The 19,181-nt window shown below is 38.1% G+C and overlaps 1 protein-coding gene across 4 annotated transcripts in view; it reads right to left on the bottom strand.

The window, feature by feature from the left end:
* TAOK3 (TAO kinase 3) overlaps positions 1–19,181 on the bottom strand; it is a 184,351-nt gene that overhangs the window by 35,933 nt on the left and 129,237 nt on the right. For all 4 annotated transcript variants that reach the window (XM_024758478.1, XM_024758477.1, XM_024758480.1 and 1 more), the window contains 3 exons: positions 18,134–18,215; positions 11,219–11,386; positions 8,496–8,702 (listed from right to left, as the gene is read on the bottom strand). In XM_024758478.1, the coding sequence (XP_024614246.1) occupies positions 8,496–8,702; positions 11,219–11,386; positions 18,134–18,215 (457 nt within the window). The remainder of the gene's footprint in view (positions 1–8,495; positions 8,703–11,218; positions 11,387–18,133; positions 18,216–19,181) is intronic.

Here is a 19,181-nt window from a genome sequence, read left to right as displayed (position 1 = left end):
GGGTATTGGAATACACTGGAAAAATTAAAACTTGAGACCATAGTGATTTTAGTTGACATGTAGCTTAATTAAATAACCCACTAAGGTATATTTAAAAAATAATGCTATTTTAGAAGTTAGTCTGAGAGGTCAAAAAATTTTAATCTACTTTAAATATAATAAATAATGCTAAAAGTATAATCCCTTGCATCTCCTTAAAATTAAAAAAATTTTTATAAAAAATTTCTTAGTTTTTGTACTAGCTTCATAACAGAGATCACCAACACTAAGTCTCCAAATATTATACAAGAGACCACAGGATGAGGCAATATTTTAGTCTAACAGTGGATATCCAAGTGCATAGGGAAATAAATTTTAAAATATTCAACACCATTGCTTAAAACAAGTTCAAAACTCTGCAGACGACTTAAAAAATGAAGCAATTTTAAAATGAGGGCAATGTGACTTGAAAAGCAAGTAAGAACAAATTAAACTCAGCTTTACTGGGTATGTGGTCTGTTGGTTACATCGCCCCTTCGAGTAGCAGCCCCTTTGAAAATGACTATACTTGCCTCCCAGAGTTTCCGACCTGAACACATTTTAAGATCAATACTGGAAAGGGTGAATTTGCTATTTTACGCAGTTAAGCACCGCTGCATATGATTTACAAATGTTGATGAGAAGACCAACATCTTCTTTGATGTTGAAGAATGATTTCAGAAGTTTAAGAACAAATATCATGTTCTACCTTACCAAGACAAAATATATGACTTGTTTACAATTCATCCTTAAAACATTCTCATCCAGGAACGAACAAAATAGCTCTTTGAAATACCAATATGAAATGGGGACCAGTTTTAAGTAAGTCTGTGTTAACCTGGTAAATTTATAATGTCCTTTCTTTATAAAAAGTAAAACTTCTTCAGATTAAAAACTTTACTATTATTCCCTGGACAAAGGGCTTTACTTTTATTTAGAAGTTTTTCCCTAAATGTCTGACTATTTATACTTCCGAAATGAGGATTCATATTGTGGTCACTTGTTCAGAGTTTCTAGGTTAACTTGAAATTAACCTTGGAAACCACTCTACTGGACTCTGTTATGCTTTTCGTATACCTTTATCACACTCCTCATCATAGTTATACTCGCCTTTGTATGAGACTATGAGCTTTTTTTTTTTTTTTTTTTTTTTCCGGTACGCGGGTGGCCTCTCCGGTTGCGGAGCACAGCCTCCGGACGCGCAGGCTCAGCGGCCATGGCTCACGGGCCCAGTCGCTCCGCGGCATGTGGGATCTTCCTGGACCAGGGCACAAACCCGTGTCCCCTGCATCGGCAGGCGGGCTCTCAACCACTGCGCCACTGGGGAAGCCCCTGAGACTGTGAGCCTTTTGAAGGCAGAGTGAATGTGGTTTGAAAAATCTGTCTTCCCAGCACCTAGCACAGTGCTTGATACTTTGTGGGCATTCAAAAAAAATGTTTGCTGAATAAATAAGGTCAAGAATATAGGTCTGAGGAGATTCTGGAAAAATGACATTTTCTTTGTTATTAACAGAATTCAAATTTGTATTTCATAAAAACCTGCCACTCTGTACTCTAAGGAAGTCGCAAAACAGTGACACACACACAAGCACACCTTTACATGGCGGGGCAGGGCCGGTGGGGGGGAAGCGGGTCTAAAAATGGCTTTTTTTCTGGTGACGAGACGTCTTTTTATAGATCCCATACTTTTCACGCTGTGGAGAAGGGATCAGCAAACCATCTCTTTCATTTTGTTCAAAATGATTAAATGATTGCCTAAGCAGGTACAGCTATCAAAAGCTGGGGCCAGAGGAAGGCGAGAAGATGGAAAAGGATATCTTCACCTGGAAGGACAGCTATTGGGGAGAGAAAATGACTAGCAGAACGCTGAGGATAAAGATGTTACTATAGAGAGGTGTTTTGTATGACTGCTCTGTTTAAGAAACATTGCCTTCATATGTTAATTTACTTTTACTCTGCCAAATGTGAGTTGAGTCAAAGAACCCGCCCCTCTCTTCAGCAAAAATAACAGGAAAGGCCACTGAAGCAAGTGAAAATTAAACTAGAACATCCTATCCCCTCAAGGACATTTCTCTTTTTTTCCTCCCACGAAAATGGTGAAAGCTGTTCTATTTTTAAAGAAGGGGGAAAAGAAAACCCCACTAACATTGACTAATAGGAAGGGTCAAGTAAAGCTTTAGGAGTTAGAAGAGAATGATTTTTTAAAAATAATCTCTAAAAGAGGGCCATGATGACTAGAGTTCATTAGGCATACTAGAAACAACAAATTGATTAATAAACAAAAAGTTTTAATATATTAAAGTCTTGTGATCTATAGTAATAGAAGGCAGCAGCAAGTAACAGTAATTGATTTTAGACTTAAACAAAATAAAAGTATAACTTTTAATTGACAAATTAAAAAAATAGACTTTGTTGCTTAGGACAATATTAAAATCTGTTTGCTACTGCTGTACACCCAATGGTTTTCAGGTGTATGGTGGAGGCTCAGAGGCAGCCTAGGCTACAGCAAAAAAAACTAATCTGGATTAAGAGTTTGCCCTGGACTCATTTGTGAATAATCAAGAACTGAGGTGTAGAGTTGTGTCTTATAAAAGTTCATCTTCATTTTAGTTCACAAAACATCTTATTGAGTGCTTACTATGTGACAGACACCCATCTAGGTGGTACGTGAAGAGAGATGTCCTCGAGGAGCTAACAGTCTAGAGATGAGGTGATATTCTTGCTATTGGAAAAAGCAGTGTGGCAACACTAGCAAGAGGAAAAGAAATAAGTGCTTAAAGTTTATTTTGTCAGAATATACCTTTAGACTTATCAAATCATTCTTGCTCAAAGGGAAGATTAGATTAGGATCCCTTCAGGGCCTGGGAAAGACCAGAGTAGAGGCAAAGATTGTAGAGAAGCAGCCTGAAATCCTGATGTTAAAGGAAAATTTTCAGTGTCCCACTTTATATTTTTTGGACTTGATCTGTGATAGAACTGTCCTCTTAAAATCAGGGCATCTTTATTCTGGATGCAGAACAGTTAATTGCAAACCATGCCCTTACCAGTTACACATGGCCTTTAAAAGTAAGTTTACTTCCTATATAAAATGGTCATCTGGTCATATATATGATTTAACTAATTTAGGATATGTCTGCAGTCTTTATTGTAACAGTCAAGGGTGGGGAAAAAAATTCTCCACTCTTATTCTTATATTTTGATATTTATTAAGCATGTTCTTATTGTCTAGAGTACTATTATTGGAGAAAATCTATTTAATCTTTCAAACCATAAAGATATTTAATATTATTTAACCATTTTAATCCATTATGTTCAGTGAACCAAAACAGGATGGTGTTTAGTATCTGGTATTTAGTTCATTCACTGTGTACTTTTTGTCTGTTCCTCATTCATTCCATAGTTATTTACTTATTCATTTTATAGCCTATGCTGTGCCAGGCACTGTTCTAGGTGTTGAGATACAGTGCAGGACAAGGTAAGTATAGTTTTAGCCATGATGAAATTTACACTCTACTCATGAAATAATAGATAAATTAGTACATAATATAATTTTAGATAGTGACAAGTAAAAGAAAATAAAATAGGATAATGAGATAATGGGTAGAACATTGTTTATAAAATGATAATTTAGTGATGTATAGGCTTTTCTAAGATTCTAGAAACACAAAACTGGAAAATGTTTCATAAAACAGTACTGATTGCTTTTTCTTTTTTTCTTTGTGGTCACAAATTACAACAGACCCAGAAATGCACCGCCCAGATCCCCCTTTAAAGGAAGGAGTTGTTGTCGGCAATCGTCTTTGGCTGTCAGTTCTCCTACAGGCTGCAGAGAGAGCAGCCTTGTCCAAGTCTGCACCCTTCCCAGGTTCCGCATATGCAATGACTGATCTAGCCCTGGCCACTCTGGCCCAGTTTAGCTCCAGAGTTCCCTGGAGGGGTTGGCTGAGGCTGCCATTGGAACGCATCTTGGTTCAACTCTGCCCTCTGCCCAGTGCTGCTTCTTTCTCTTCCCTCCCACAGGTGTTGACCCCAAAGGGACTTCCTAATTAAAACAAAACAAAACAAAACAAGATCCTGCTGTGCTAAACCATCTCGGCTCTGCTTCCTGGAGAATCCCACAGGCAACACGTTACCCATACCTACACATAATACAGTGTAGCTACCATCGCATCTACATGGAGAAGGGACTGATCCGGGCACTGGCTTTTAGGGAAAAAAAGCCTTTTCAAGTGAAATCTTAAGTGGAATCCAAATACATAATGTAGGAGATAAAAGTACACCTTGTCCTGAGTGAGGCATGGATGAAGCCTGCTCCTGAGCACAAAATTTCAGAGCTGGAAGCGACCTTGGAAATCATACAGAACAACTCCTCATTACACAGATGGAGAAAATTAGGCCCAGAGAGGTTTGTGACTTGTCCAAAGTAAAATAAAACTAACAGTGGCAGACAGAACTTTAAACTAGTTTCCTCATTCCTATAGTCTACTATATAAAACTTTCTATCGAGAGTTTAAGATCCTACTTTATTTATGTTCCCAAGTGGAAAACTTTTAGGAATTCAAGTAAACCAACAAATAATGAAACTTCTGAATAATTGACTTCTGTTGTGTTTAAAGATAATATAATTTTTTTCATTAGAAATTTCTTTGTGTGTGTGTGTGTGTGTGTGTGTTAGTTTCTGCTTTATAACAAAGTGAATGAGTTATACATATACATATATCCCTATGTCTCTTCCCTCTTGTGTCTCCCTCCTTCCCACCCTCCCTATCCTACCCCTCTAGGTGGTCACAAAGCACCGAGCTGATCTCCCTGTGCTATGCGGCTGCTTCCCACTAGCTATCTATTTTACGTTTGCTAGTGTATATAGGTCCATGCCTCTCTCTCGCTTTGTCACAGCTTACCCTTCCCCCTCTCCATATCCTCAAGTCCATTCTCTAGTAGGTCTGTGTCTTTATTCTTGTCTTACCCCTAGGTTCTTCATGACATTTTTTCCCCTTAAATTCCATATATATGTGTTAGCATATGGTATTTGTCTTTCTCTTTCTGACTTACTTCACTCTGTATGACAGACTCCAGGTCTATCCACCTCATTACAAATAGCTCAATTTCGTTTCTTTTTATGGCTGAGTAATATTCCATTGTATATATGTGCCACATCTTCTTTATCCATTCATCCAATGATGGACACTTAGGTTGTTTCCATCTCTGGGCTATTGTAAATAGAGCTGCAGTGAACATTGTGGTACATGACTCTTTTTGAATTATGGTTTTCTCAGGGTATATGCCCAGTAGTGGGATTCCTGGGTCATATGGTAGTTCTATTCATAGTGTTTTAAGGAACCTCCATACTGTTCTCCATAGTGGCTGTACCAATTCACATTCCCACCAGCTGTGCAAGAGTGTTCCCTTTTCTCCACACCCTCTCCAGCATTTATTGTTTCTAGATTTTCTGATGATGGCCATTCTGACTGGTGTGAGAAATAAAGATAATATAATTTTAAGCTCAGGTATAGGACTAAAATGGGTTTCATGAAGAGATACCATTATTTAATATTGTTTTTATATATAATATATTCTATTCTTCTAGCCTGCTTATAGTTTTTTCCTTTTTTCATTGTGGTAAAATACACATAGTTACCATCTTATTTTTAAGTGTACAGTTCAGTGCTAATACACTTATAATGGTGTATAACTGCCCCCATCATCCATTCCCATAACTCTTTTCTCCTTGTAAAACTGAAGCTCTGTACCCATTAAATAACAATTCCCCATTTATCCCCTCCCCCAATCCCTAGCAACCATCATTATACTTTCTGTCTATGATTCTGACCACCAATGGTAGTCATATACTTTCTGTCTATGATTCTGTACCCTAAGAGCCATAGAGTATTTGTCTCTTTGTGACTGGCACATTTATTTCACTTAGCATAATGTCTTCTCAGTTCATCCATATTGTAGCATATGGCAGAATTTCCTGCCTTTTAAAGGTTGAATAATACTCCATTGTACATATATACCACATCTTGTTTATTCATTCATCTGTCAATGGACATTTACATTGCTTCCACCTCTTTGCTGTTGTGAATAATGTTGCTGTGTACATGAGTGTACAAAAATCTCTTTGAGACCCTGCTTTCAATGCTTTAGGATCTATACTGAGAAATGGAATTGCTGGATCATATGGTAATTCTATTTTTAATTTTTTGAGGAACCACCATACCATTTTCCACAGTGGCTGCACCCTTTTCCATTCTCACCAATAGTGCACCAGGGTTCCAATCTCTCCACATCCTCACCAACGCTTGTTATATGATGTTTTTTTTCAATAGTAGCCATCCCCTAATGTGTGTGAGGTGGTATCTCACTGTAGTTTTGATTACAATTCCTTAATAATTAATGATGTTGAGCATCTTTTCATGTGCTTACTGTCCATTTTTATATCTTTTTTGGAGAAATGTTGATTCAAGTCCTTTGCTCATTTTTTTTTTTTTTTTTTTTGCGGTAAGCGGGCCTCTCACTGTCGTGGCCTCTCCCGTTGCGGAGCACAGGCTCTGGACGCGCAGGCTCAGCGGCCATGGCTCACAGGCCAGCCGCTCCGTGGCATGTGGGATCTTCCGGGACCGGGGCACGAACCTGTGTCCCCTGCATCTGCAGGCAGACTCTTAACCACTGCGCCACCAGGGAAGCCCCTTTGCTCATTTTTGATTCAGGTTGTTTTTTCGCTGTTGTTGAGTTTTAGGAGTTCTCTATATATGCTGGATATTAATCCTTTATGAGATAGATGATTTGCAAATATTTTCTCCCATTCTGTGGGTTGCCCTTTTACTCAGCTGATATTTCAGACTATAAATTAACATCTGGTTTTCTTAGCTGATTACACCAAGGAGAAAAAAGTATTGAAAGGCCCATATTATTACAAGAAAGCTCTATACTGGCATGTAAAAATTAAAATTAAAACCCCCAATGAGTTCAAGACCAGCGTCTTTTTTCTTGTTGATTATGCCAGTAGAGTCTCTCTTCTAATTTTGGGTGCTCATTTGAGAGGTCCTGGAGTAAAAAGATCCCACAGAATTCCTCTTCTTTTGCTCTCTATCCCCACGGAGCCCCAGAGGTAACGGAAAGGAAAAAGTCGATCTCTATCAGCATCCATGATAGCTCCTTCCAAAAAGAGAGCCCAGCAAAACCTTCTTTTCAACCTTTCAAATACATGACCACTTGCCCAAGTTCAAAGGACAGCTGACAATGCTGAACTCTTAGCAGATTTCCACATCTGCATGCTATCATTCCTTTCCTCAAAATGCTTTTATGGTTTTCTAATAATCTGGGTCCTTGCTGTCTCTCTGGTCTCAATTCACTTTCTACGTAGTTCACCAAACTCTAATCTCTCAGATCCTTCCCTTCGTCCTTGAACATACAAAGTTCCTTTTGTCACAGGGCCTTTGTACATGCTGCTTCCTGACTCACCCCAATCTTTCACCCCAAGATAGCTAACTTCTATTTGTTTCTGAAGTTTCAGCTTAAATGTCACTTTACTGGGGAGACGTTCCCCTACTCCCTGCTAGATTAAGTCCTCCTTTTACCCAGAACAAGTTTTATAATTACATGATAAAGTTACTTGTGTTATTATTTGCTTACTCTCCCCCACAGATAATAAGCTCCATGAAGGCATCATGTCTGTTCTGTCTGTATCCACAGGGCCTACCATAGTTCCTAGCAGATAATTAAGGTCCCCACCAATGTTTGTTGAATAAATGAATAAGTTAATCAGTTCAGAAAATAAATGTAATCTCTCCACTATTCATGACTAGGCACCAATATGTTTTCTCATGCCTTTCATCCTTACCTGTTCAATTTCCTTTTTCTCCCAAGAAAAATGCACACTTAAGAGTGAAAAAAATGCTTAAACTTGCTCACCTACTGGAATTAGACTGTGATCACTGATACTTATTAAAATAAGTACATAGGGACTTCCCTTGTGGCGCAGTGGTTAAAACTCCACCTGCCAGTGCAGGGGACAAGGGTTCGAGCCCTGGTTGGGGAAGATCCCACATGCCATGGAGCAACTAAGCCCATGTGCCACAACTACTGAGCCTGTGCTCTAGAGCTCGTTGGCCACAACTACTGAGCCCGTGTGAGTAGAGCCCATGCTGTGCAACAAAGAGAAGCTACCACAATGAGGAGCCCTTGCACTGCAACAAAGAGTAGCCCCACTCACCACAACTAGAGAAAGCCCATGCACAGCAATGAAGACCCAACACAGCCAATAAATAAATAAATAATAATAAAAGAAATAGGTACAGATACAACTTGCCTAGTCCTACATTATCTTTTTACCATAAAAGAACTATCGTGTGCTAGGTTGAGTCCCACATTTCAGTTGTGAAAGGGGAACTAAAATATCTGGATGCTAAGTGACCTGAGCTGGCTTCATTATGATTGGCAAAGCCTAGTGCTGTGAAGGGGACCATGAAACTTACCTTCCTGTGCACAACAGAGGAACTGGAATTTACTGGGCTTTCATCATCATGCATCATGACAAGCTCCGAGCTGCTATCATCCATGACCTCCTGCATGCTGTTCACACTGCTGCTCTGGCTGCCTGTACTCACAGACATGCTTGGGATGGAATGGTTGCTGCCCAGGCTGTCCAATTCCCTGCTCAGGCTGGTTCCATGTTCGCTGTCCTATAAAAATGGGGCACTTGGGTTAAAAAAAAATGACTGGAGATAAAGTACCAATCCATTGACTAAGCTATTAAGTACACTCAATTTTGCAGTGCCAAGTTGCTTTTCTGCCAAATCTGCAAGGATAAACTTTTAATGTAGTGGCTCCACTACTCCCCTACCATTTTCTGACACCTTCAATTCACTTCTATGCCTTCCACAGGGGCTATTCTGGGCACGGGTCATAAGGCTCCAAATGCTGCTATGCCAGGGCTTTCCTCTGTCATATGTGACTTTTCCTCTGATATGCGACTATCATATTATTGTATTGCTATTCGGTAATCAGAACCAGGCCAGGTTTCTGAGAGACCTTCAGGAACATCAGGGTGCTAGGGAAAGACCACAGGCTACTGAACAGGGGACCTCTAGGGTATCTACAAACACGGCAGCCATCACTTGAAACTCAAAGCGAGTGAAGAGAGCTTTCAGAGATTTGACAAACAATATGGTCCTTTGCAAGTCATTACTGAGTAACTTCATATCTAAGCAGGGATATTAATTCTACTGTCCTGGACAGGTAATTAAATTCTGCCTCCCTCAGGCAATTCTATCATGCTTACCTCTGTAATCTTATTAAATATATCTGTCAAGTAATACTGGTATTCATCACTACTCGTCCAAAGACTACTATGTGAGAAGTGATAAAATAATCAGAACATATAATTTATCCATCACAGTGGGATATCTTTCGATACAAGATTAAATAATATAATTAAAGAAACTCAGCTCCAAAAATCCCCTATTTTCAAAGAACCATGCTGTACATACATAACTTTAATGAATTGTTACTTAGCCATGGTAATATAAGGAATCACTGACAAAGGTAATTTGGGTAATTTAAAATGATAGATAATACATTATATTTTTAATAGATTTATTTTCCCAATTAAAAGGGTTCATTTGTATGTATGCAATCAAGAGACTTTATATTCCAATTCAGCTTTCTTAATTTCATTTTTATAATTATTGATAAAATAATTTTATTTTCTTTTATATTAAAAAGCTAAACTAAAATTCATTCTTCATTCTTTTCCTATTTTTTCATCTATTTTTAGAGGAAGAGGAGTTCTTTCTTTTGTTCAAGGCTAATCCCTGCACTAATGCTCTTACTGTTATGCACTTCCTGAGATCCTACTTCTTTAACTGCATCTCTTTCCTCTATCTCCAATGCCTCTGTCCTGGCTCCTTTCCTTCTGCATATAAATATGAAGAGGGCTGCCCTATATGTATATACCTTTCTACCTACTGCCCTTTGTCACTTTTCCTTCTTGGCCAAATTTATGAATCTTAAAATAACCAACTTTCGCTATCTCTGCCTTCTCACTTCCCATTTATTCTACAACCCATGGTAATCTACTATTTATCCTAACTATTCCTGTAAAACTACTTTTACTAAGGTCATCAAGAAGGCCCTACTTGTAAAACCCAGTTAACACTGTTTTTGGTCCTTATGTAACTTGACTGCTCTGTGGCATCTGATGGTATTGGCTGCTCCCTCCTTGAAGCTGTGTACGCTCAGTAACATCTGTGATGCCTTTATCAACCAGGTCTCCCTCTTCTTATGTGGCATGGACCCTCGTCTCATTGTACATTCAGCTCCTTGATTCATCATCATTTTAATGTCCTTGACCCCCATCCAACTATCCTTTACCCAGACCTCTTCCTTATGTTCTGGATCTGTATTTCCCAACCAAATGCTAGATATCTCCGTTCAGGTGTCCCAATTGTCATTACCCTTCCCTTCGACCAATCCTTCTTAAGTTATTTGAATGAGAAACCAGAAAGTCATCTTTCTTTAAAACCATCTGTACACTGTGTCAGTAGCATATGATGCCAGGAACTTAAGACTCAGTAGGCATCAAACTGAAATCATGCTTAACCTCCTCCTTCTCCTCGGTTCTTTTTCTCTGGTCTTGGTATTGACATACTCTAGTCACCTAGGCTCAAATGCTCGGAGTCACCGTAAATCCTCCTCATCTGTCACTGTCAATGAGAAGCGCTGTACTATCAAGTCTACCTCTACAGTGTTTCTTAAGTGTTCCTTTTCCCCCGATTCCCAGAGACACTACCTTTACTGCCTCTTGCACGGATTATTATCCAGAATGTTACCTATTCAAATCCATCTTACACTCTGATGCCAGGATAATCTTCCTAAAGCGCCGCACTTCCCTGAGTCTAAAATGCCCTAGGCCTGCCTGTCAGAAACGGCCCACCTCTTCACTAATCCCCACCAGCTGATGACTTTTTCTCTCCCCACTATGGCCCCTGCCGTGTGCTCTCCCTCTACAGCATTTTTCATATTTCGCCTTATATAAGAGTTATTTTATGAATGTCTCTTCTGCAACTCTGCATGTCTCTTAAGGCAGAGAACATCAATTACATTGTTATTCCCCAAAGTGTTTTTCATAGCGCGCTGGTCCATAACATTTTCACATAGTAGGCATTCTATAATGCCTGCTAAAACAAACTCAACCTACTTCTTCATCTTCCTGTGACTCATTCAAGGGTCCATTTCGTGTCTCTTGGAAAAGGATTTTTTTCATTTTCCGGTACTGTAGGTTATCTAGCTCACGAACAGCATCTTTTGTCCTCTGTATGAGGTCAATTAGGACACGTAGTGGCCGGTCTCGTCGAACAAAGTCATGCTAATTGAGGGAGGAGAAAAAACAGAAACTGATAATGAGGAGACATATTTTTAGGTGCTAGATTTAGATACAAAAGTAAATAGACATAAAACAGCTCTGTGGATTTTGAAGAAATAACAAGATATGATTTTAATTTCATGTAGCCTGTCATCTTTATAAATCTCATAGAGCAATAACTATGCTTTTCTCTTCTTCCTCAAGCCCCATTTTGTGGACTTGTCCTAGAATTTACTCGAGAATTCTTGAGGTTTACTTTACCATACAAGTAGTAACAATGACTAGAACTTTAAATAGCAGCTGAGAGCTTGTGACTTTCAAATCTGAAACTACATAATAAGCAAAAGAATGCAGAGTATAGAATATTCTTCTTATAATCTGCCTCAATCCTCTTCCCCACCCTATGCTACCCTTTTAAAAACAGACTTGTGGGGCTTCCCTGGTGGCGCAGTGGTTGAGAGTCCGCCTTTCGATGCAGGGGACACGGATTCGTGCCCCGGTCTGGGAAGATCCCACATGCTGCGGAGCGGCTGGGCCCGTGAGCCATGGCCGCTGAGCCTGCACGTCCAGAGCTTGTGCTCTGCAACGGGAGAAGCCACAACAGTGAGAGGCCCGCGTACCGCAAAAAAAAAAAAACAACAAAAAACAGACTTGTGTATATTTTGTTTTCTATTTCTGTGGTCATATATAGTGTATGCTTGAAAATATGGCAGCTATTCCATATATCCAGAAGTCAGAATTCTGGCAACTTTATCTTCTCTTTACAGAGCTGTATAACCCAAAATAAGGGAAAAGGGTCTCCGAGAAGTAAAAATATCCGTCCCAAAGTCCTTCAGTTTTTCTTGGTATAAATGGGCTTCACTTTCAATATTATCAACGATCTCTAAGATATATTCTGGTTTCCTGGTTTCTCAGTCTACAGCATTCAGAAAGAGGGAACAAAAGTGGGAGAATAAAGGACTGAGAACTGTTAGAGGGTTACTTGTTGCCGAAAGAAGAGTCCTTTGAAAGTTCTCTGACTGCCTGACAGTAGAGAGAGGGAAAGTCCATGATTAACACACCAACCAACCAACCAAATAAGAATGAACCAAGGTTTGTGGGCTAGTTTGCAAAGGGGCAAATGCTCTTCATACAGTCCTTTTATACTACAAGACTTTGTGAAATGCTATTGTTTCTGAGCCATCAAGAAGAGAAATTATACTCATTATGCTTTCTTCAAGAAGGCAGACAAGCACATCATATATTTTGACAAGATTACCACAGAAAATGATCAAAAGTAGGAGGGAATTTTGTTTTTTAAAGGAAAAGTTTCAGTTATGTGGAAAATTCACTTATGTGAAATTATAATTTGAAGATATTGGGAAAATGAGATGTAATGTGGTAGCCTTAGATGATGGAATAGACTTAATATCTTTATAAGTTAAACAGATATAAAAGAGGAGCAGGACCACTGTGAGAAAAAAATCTGTATGTCTTGTGGTTCTTCACCCTGACTTTGCTGTCCGGGGAATTGTGGCTTTTGCTCCCGTTTTTATAAAATATCTCTTCCTATACAGAGTACTTTCTGAAAATGAAACACCATTCCCAGAAGGAAGCGTAGCCTGCATATTTCAAGAGGAGAACGAAAGGGAGAAAGCAAATTATTTTGCTACTCCAGTGCCTGCAATTAGATAAGAGCAAATCAGTTTTTAGTAAACTTCAAGCTATAACCTAGGATACTGAATTTTAGAGCAGGAATAACTCTTAGAAATTCTTTTATTTCCAAGGCGAGGAAATTTAGGCCCAGAGAGGTTAAGTGATTTACACAGCTAAACAGTGGAAGAGCTAGAGCTGCAACCCAGGTTTCTTTATCTGGAGGTTTGTTTTCTGGTGTTCTACCACTTATTTGACCATATCATTTGTTGTGACAGACACTGTGGCCCATTTATCCTCCATTCCAACCTCTTTTCCTCACCTTCCTTTCTTGTAAGCAGTAAAAAGTAAAAGAGTTGGACTCTACCCTTCTTTGCAGTTAATAGCGTGACCAATAGTTCTGGCCAATGAGATATAGGCAGAAGCCCCAGAGGAAGGCTTTGTTTTCCAGAATAAAAAGCAAGACACAAGAAAAGAAGGTGCTTGTTTTGCTCTGTGCCCTGCCTTTCTCTTGCCAGGAATAAAACTGAGTCCTGGAGATGGGGAGCCATTTTGTGACCAAGAAGACAAAAGCCACATACTAAGGATGGTAAAGTAGGGAGATAGGAGGAGCTGTTGAGCTGCTTACATCACTGGACTGCTTTCCCAATGTCCTGGACTTCTTATTGCGTGAGGTAATTAAACCCTTACTTGTTTAAGTATTTTAAAACTGATATACTCAACATCTTAAAAACATCTCACTGCCTCCATCGTAAAGTCTGACCCTTTACAGGGGGTTCCTGCTTGAATGTCTAGGTTCCAACCTAGTCACTCATTCTCTTCCTTCCCACGCAATGCATCCTACGTCTAAATCATTCTTGCCTCGTGCCGTGCATTTCACACCTGCATGTCTTCGTTCTCGTTCTCTCTGCCTGCAATCCCATCCCCTCACTGTTCTCTAAACCCATACAGTTAAAAGGTTCTCAGATCATTTTCAAAGAATGCTTTCTTTGTTCTTGGAAATATGTTTACTTTGAACATTTAAGTAATAGAGAAATGCATAAAAGAAAGTCAATCACTCAAAATTCCACCATCCAAAAATAAATATTAAGTCATGAAATAACATTTTAGACACTCTCCCTCCCTCTCTCTCTCTCACTCTCTCAGAATGATGGATACCCAGAAATAATTTTACATGAGAAACTTATTACACATGGTAATTTAAAGAATAATCTATTAAATCAAGGTGTATTTGAGTTTAATAGAATTAAAAGCGTCTGAAGTAAAATAATTGCTTAACATTAGTTATAATTTCTTCACCAAGAGTTACCAGTTCCTAAAGGTCCTCTAAAGTTAAGGGAAGAAAAAAAAAATTATGAAAAGCTTTAAGACATAAGAGTTACTTAAAAAGGGCTTTCAATTTAAGAATTTATTGACCATCTACCCTGAAAAGCAGGAAAATTAGTACATTTACATTTCTTTCTTACCCCTACTTTTTTCTAGTTACGTTATTATTTTTACATTTTCAATTTTTACACTGTCAATGTTTATAAGTTTTACATTCTGCTTTTTGACCACAGCAATGATTTTACTGTAGGTCTCTATTTAAATTAATCCTATGTGAAGGTGACATTTTAAAATCACGAAGAAAATGTGACGAAAAGATGGGTTATTTAAAAGTATTTGGGAACAGCAAGATAGCCAACTGGAGAAAAAAAAAAAAGTTGAATTCCTTATAACAAATTTCTGCATGACCTCTCCAAAAAAGCCCAGAATAAAGAATATCAGAAGAGAAATAAGAAGAAAATATTTGCAAGATCTACTACAAATTAATAAGGGAAAAAACCCAACAACGCAACAGACAAATGGGCAAAGATTGCAGAGCGTTCATAGAAAAGGAAATAGAAATGGCTTGTCAACATATGAAAGATAGTCTAATTCACAATGAGAAACACAAACTAAAATGACAGTGAGAAAAGTTTTTCACTGATCTGACTAGAAGCTCAAAAAGTTTTGGTACTCATACTTTGTTAATGGACCATAAATTGGGGCATCCTCTTTGGTGGAAAATCGGCAATATTTATTTAAATTTAAAATCCACATTCCCTTTGATTAGCAATTCCACTTCTAAGAACTTATTCTTTGGGTATCTGTATATACAGGTACAAAATGACACCTGCGTAAGGATATTCATTCCAGCACAGTTTGTCATAGCAAAAGACTGCAAACACCATAAATGAGTTGGTTATAAAAACTACAGTCCATTTGAGTATATAATGGAGCCATTAGAGAGGATGAGATAGTTCTTCATGTAGTAATATGGAACAATACTCAAAACACACTATAAAGTTAAAAAAAAAACCAGCGTTTACAGTTTGCTACCACTGGTGCAAAAATAAAAAAGAATATTTACTTCCATATACGTAGAATATCTCTAGAAGGACATGTACAAAATTAGTGACACCGGTTGCTAACTCTAGAGAAAGGCCTGGAAGGGGAAGATTTACTTTTCATTCTCTCCTTTCCACTATTTTTTTTATCTTCTAAAATGTGTACTGTCTATCCAAAATGAAGAATGTAGTCTCTTTACGATGCTAAATAAATAAATAGTAAATAAATAATAAATATCAGAGAGCAAACTTAAATTTAATGTTCACCACCAGTCCTTTTACAAGTTTCCCCAGTTCCTAATTCACTCTTTCTTCCTTCTTCCCTCCGTCCCTTTCTCTTTTGCTCTTGCTCTTTGTTTCATCAATAGATTGGCTGGATTTTGCTACTGAGTAATTAAGAAGAAGCTTTTAAGAGAAGAAAAGGCTTGAAAACGTCAGCTGCCTTTATAAATTGAAGAGCACCTTAGCTGGGTCACAAATCCTTGGTTTACATTTTCTTTTCCTTAGAACTTTGTAAAGTTCTACTCTTTATCCCAGTCCTTGCTTTATTTTTCTGACATTATATCAAATCATTTGTTTGTTTTCTTACTCCTTCATTAGAATATAAGTTCCAGGAGGGCAGGAACTATCTTTTTCTTTGTATCACTGTATGATTTTCAGTGCTTAGAACAGTGCTTGGCACACAGTAGACAATCAGTAAACATTGTTGACTAAATGGTAGGCTCACTTGATTTGGCCCACCAAATAAAGAGTAAATCAAATCAAATAATGATCCAAACATTTATTTCCAAAAAAGTTTTCTTCAGGTATATCTTTAAATATCTTCTGTTCCATGTGTTTTGCTTTCTTCTTTAGGAATAATAGGTTGGAATATATATCTCCTCTGTCTTCCACATGTGTCATGTTCTCTATAATCATCTTTTGAAAATTTTCTTTTGCATTTAATTTTATTTCCCTAAGACTATCTACCATTGGAAACACTGTAAATGGGTTGGTTTATTATATTAGTTTGTTGCTTATGGTATGATTTTAATCTATATTTATTTATTTAAAAATATACTTATTTGGCAGCACTGGGTCTTTGTGGTGGCATGCGGGATCTCACGTGGGATCTTCCTTGCCGTGTGCGGGATCTTTTAGTGTGGCATGCAGGCTCTTAGTTGCGGCATGCAAGATCTAGTTCCCTGACCAGGGATCAAACCCAGACACCCTGCATTGGGAATGCAAAGTCTTAACCACTGGACCACCAGGGAAGTCCCTTAATCTATATTTAAATTTTTCTGTTTCGTTTCTTTCTTTACCTCTGCCCATTTGTTTTTTATATCCTTTTGTTGTCTGTTGCCCTACAATATCATCTTTGAATGCTTGTAGTATCTCTTCTTTGAGGATTTTTTTTTCTCCTTAATTTATAGCCCAAATTTATAATTTTTTTCTCTTTATGGCAGTGCTGTTTGTGTCCTGCTTTTTAAATCTTTGTCTACTTCAAAGTAATAAACATATTATCTGTGTTTCTGGTGTTCTGCTGTCTGTAGTCCATGTCTAGAACATGTGATAGCTCTACACCAAAAGAGAATAAGGTAGAGTCCATTGCCTTGTTGCTTCTGTCACCATATTGTTGTGGCCTGTTACTCACAAGAAGAAAAAACTTACTTCTGGGTAGAAAAACTAGTCAGCTTCAGACCCTCTTCTTCAGGAACACTCAAAGCCAGAAAATAACAGAATAAGAGTTCTGAGAAAAAGAAAATGTAAACCAAGAATCTGTGACTTAACCAAGATGCAATTATAAAGGCAGCTGACATTTTTAACCTTCACAAATTTAGGCAATACAATCCTGAGTTTTTCTTAAAACAAACAAACAAACAAACAAAAAAGTGCTGAAAAACACATACGCAGAAAAGATTAAAGTAACCTGGACTATTCTGTGGCCAATAAAAGATACTTAGATTGTAAAAGGCTCCCACATACTTCACTGATATTAATGGAACACATTGCCTATGTATATAAAGCCTATAATAAAATGTTACATGAAAAGAGATGCTCAAAAATGCTATGTGTTTTTTTTTTTTTTGTGGTACGCGGGCCTCTCACTGTTGTGGCCTCTTTCGTTGCGGAGCACAGGCTCCGGACACGCAGACTCAGCGGCCATGGCTCACGGGCCCAGCAGCTCCGTGGCATGTGGGATCTTCCCGGACCGGGACACGAACCCGTGTCCCCTGCATCGGCAGGCGGACTCTCAACCGCTGTGCCACCAGGGAAGCCCAAAAATGCTATGTTTAAGTCAGATGAATGCAGTTAACATGTGTGATGCAATGCTATGAAAATGTCTGTTTTATATGTTTATCACATATCTTCATTGCCTGATGATTTGACAACAACCTAACTGAAATCCCAGAGTTGGTATTCGAACCACTGGCAGTCTCTGTCCTGAAAACACTGCATTAAAGTTCATGCAGATATCAGTCACAGGAACACCACAATGATGACCAAAGCAAGGAGAAATATTCTTTGTCACAAGGCAAAAAGAAGGGGGAGAAAAAAGAAAAGGGGAAAAGATGGGGGAAAAACTTTCTGTGGGGAACATATAGCACATACCTTGCTACTTCTATGCCTAGCTACTATCTCTGGATAAATGACAAGGCAGTATATTCTAATCCAGTTTGTCATGATGAGCTGCCATGCGAATGATTTACTATATTCTACTACAACATGACTTTAAATCCCCTCCTCAAATATAAACTTGAAAAATTACCCGTAATAGTTCCACTGATGTTGGCCTTTCCTGAGGCATTTTCTGCAAGCAGTAATCAACAAATCTCCTAAAGGAGTCTGTCCTGTGTGTGCAAATACATTGAAAGAAAATAAAATCAGGGTCTGTAGAACATACTGATCACTTTAAATAATTTTCATCCAAGGGAAATTTTTATATTTTAGGAGATTTTTATTAAAATACTTCGGAATGTCAGGAGAACTGAACCATTTTCAAGTTTAAGGTATCTAAAATTAATTCTTTTGGATAATGAATGTGGACAGTTTCAAGTTAGTCAACATATAAGCAAGGTCAAATCGTTACATCATAGAATGAAAAATACTGTATTTATATACAACGGTTTTATATACATTTTTCTCTTCAAAGATAACAATTCTCATAAGTCTTAAGCCTATATTCTTCATGACCAATTGGTAACTCTTCCATTACCCACAACCTATAACCAGGTAGTAAAACTTGAAGCATAAGGAACCTAGGAATATGCTTTCTGGATGAAAACACTTTCTCTCTTGAAAATTCCATTTTGTCTACTCTTCTTTGACATCGCCCTTTTTCTATAACTCTGTGGCCCCAATAGTTAGCAAAATGTCATAATTTTCAGCAAGGAACAATATATCTTCTGAATAGATAGTATATGTTCTGTCTCAACACATTTAAATACACATATAGTAAAGAAAAAAAATGACAACTAGAAAAATAATGACATCAGAGTGGATACTTTATCCTTGCTAGGAAGTGATAAGACTGAGGTGATCAATACAAAACCATCATGACTTAAGAGACTAGACTGGTTAGGAAGGTAGCAGGGCATGTATCTAGTAGAATTTCAATTCCTACACACATTAAGAACACAGTAGAAGCCATAGTGAGGGTAGAAATATAGTGTGTGTGTGTGTGTGTGTGTGTGTGTGTGTGTGTGTGTGTAGAAAGTTCAGGCTTATAAAGCATCAGTGTCAGTTATCACAACATACAATGAAGGAATGAAATGCTTTCTAGGTCAGATATTTAAAGTGTAACTTAATGAAAGTGC

Source organism: Neophocaena asiaeorientalis, unplaced genomic scaffold (assembly GCF_003031525.2).
Source record: "Neophocaena asiaeorientalis asiaeorientalis breed wild unplaced genomic scaffold, Neophocaena_asiaeorientalis_V1.1 scaffold77, whole genome shotgun sequence".
Lineage (NCBI taxonomy): Eukaryota > Metazoa > Chordata > Mammalia > Artiodactyla > Phocoenidae > Neophocaena > Neophocaena asiaeorientalis.
Note: the sequence above shows the minus strand (reverse complement) of the source record. Positions and strands in the feature narration are given on the sequence as shown.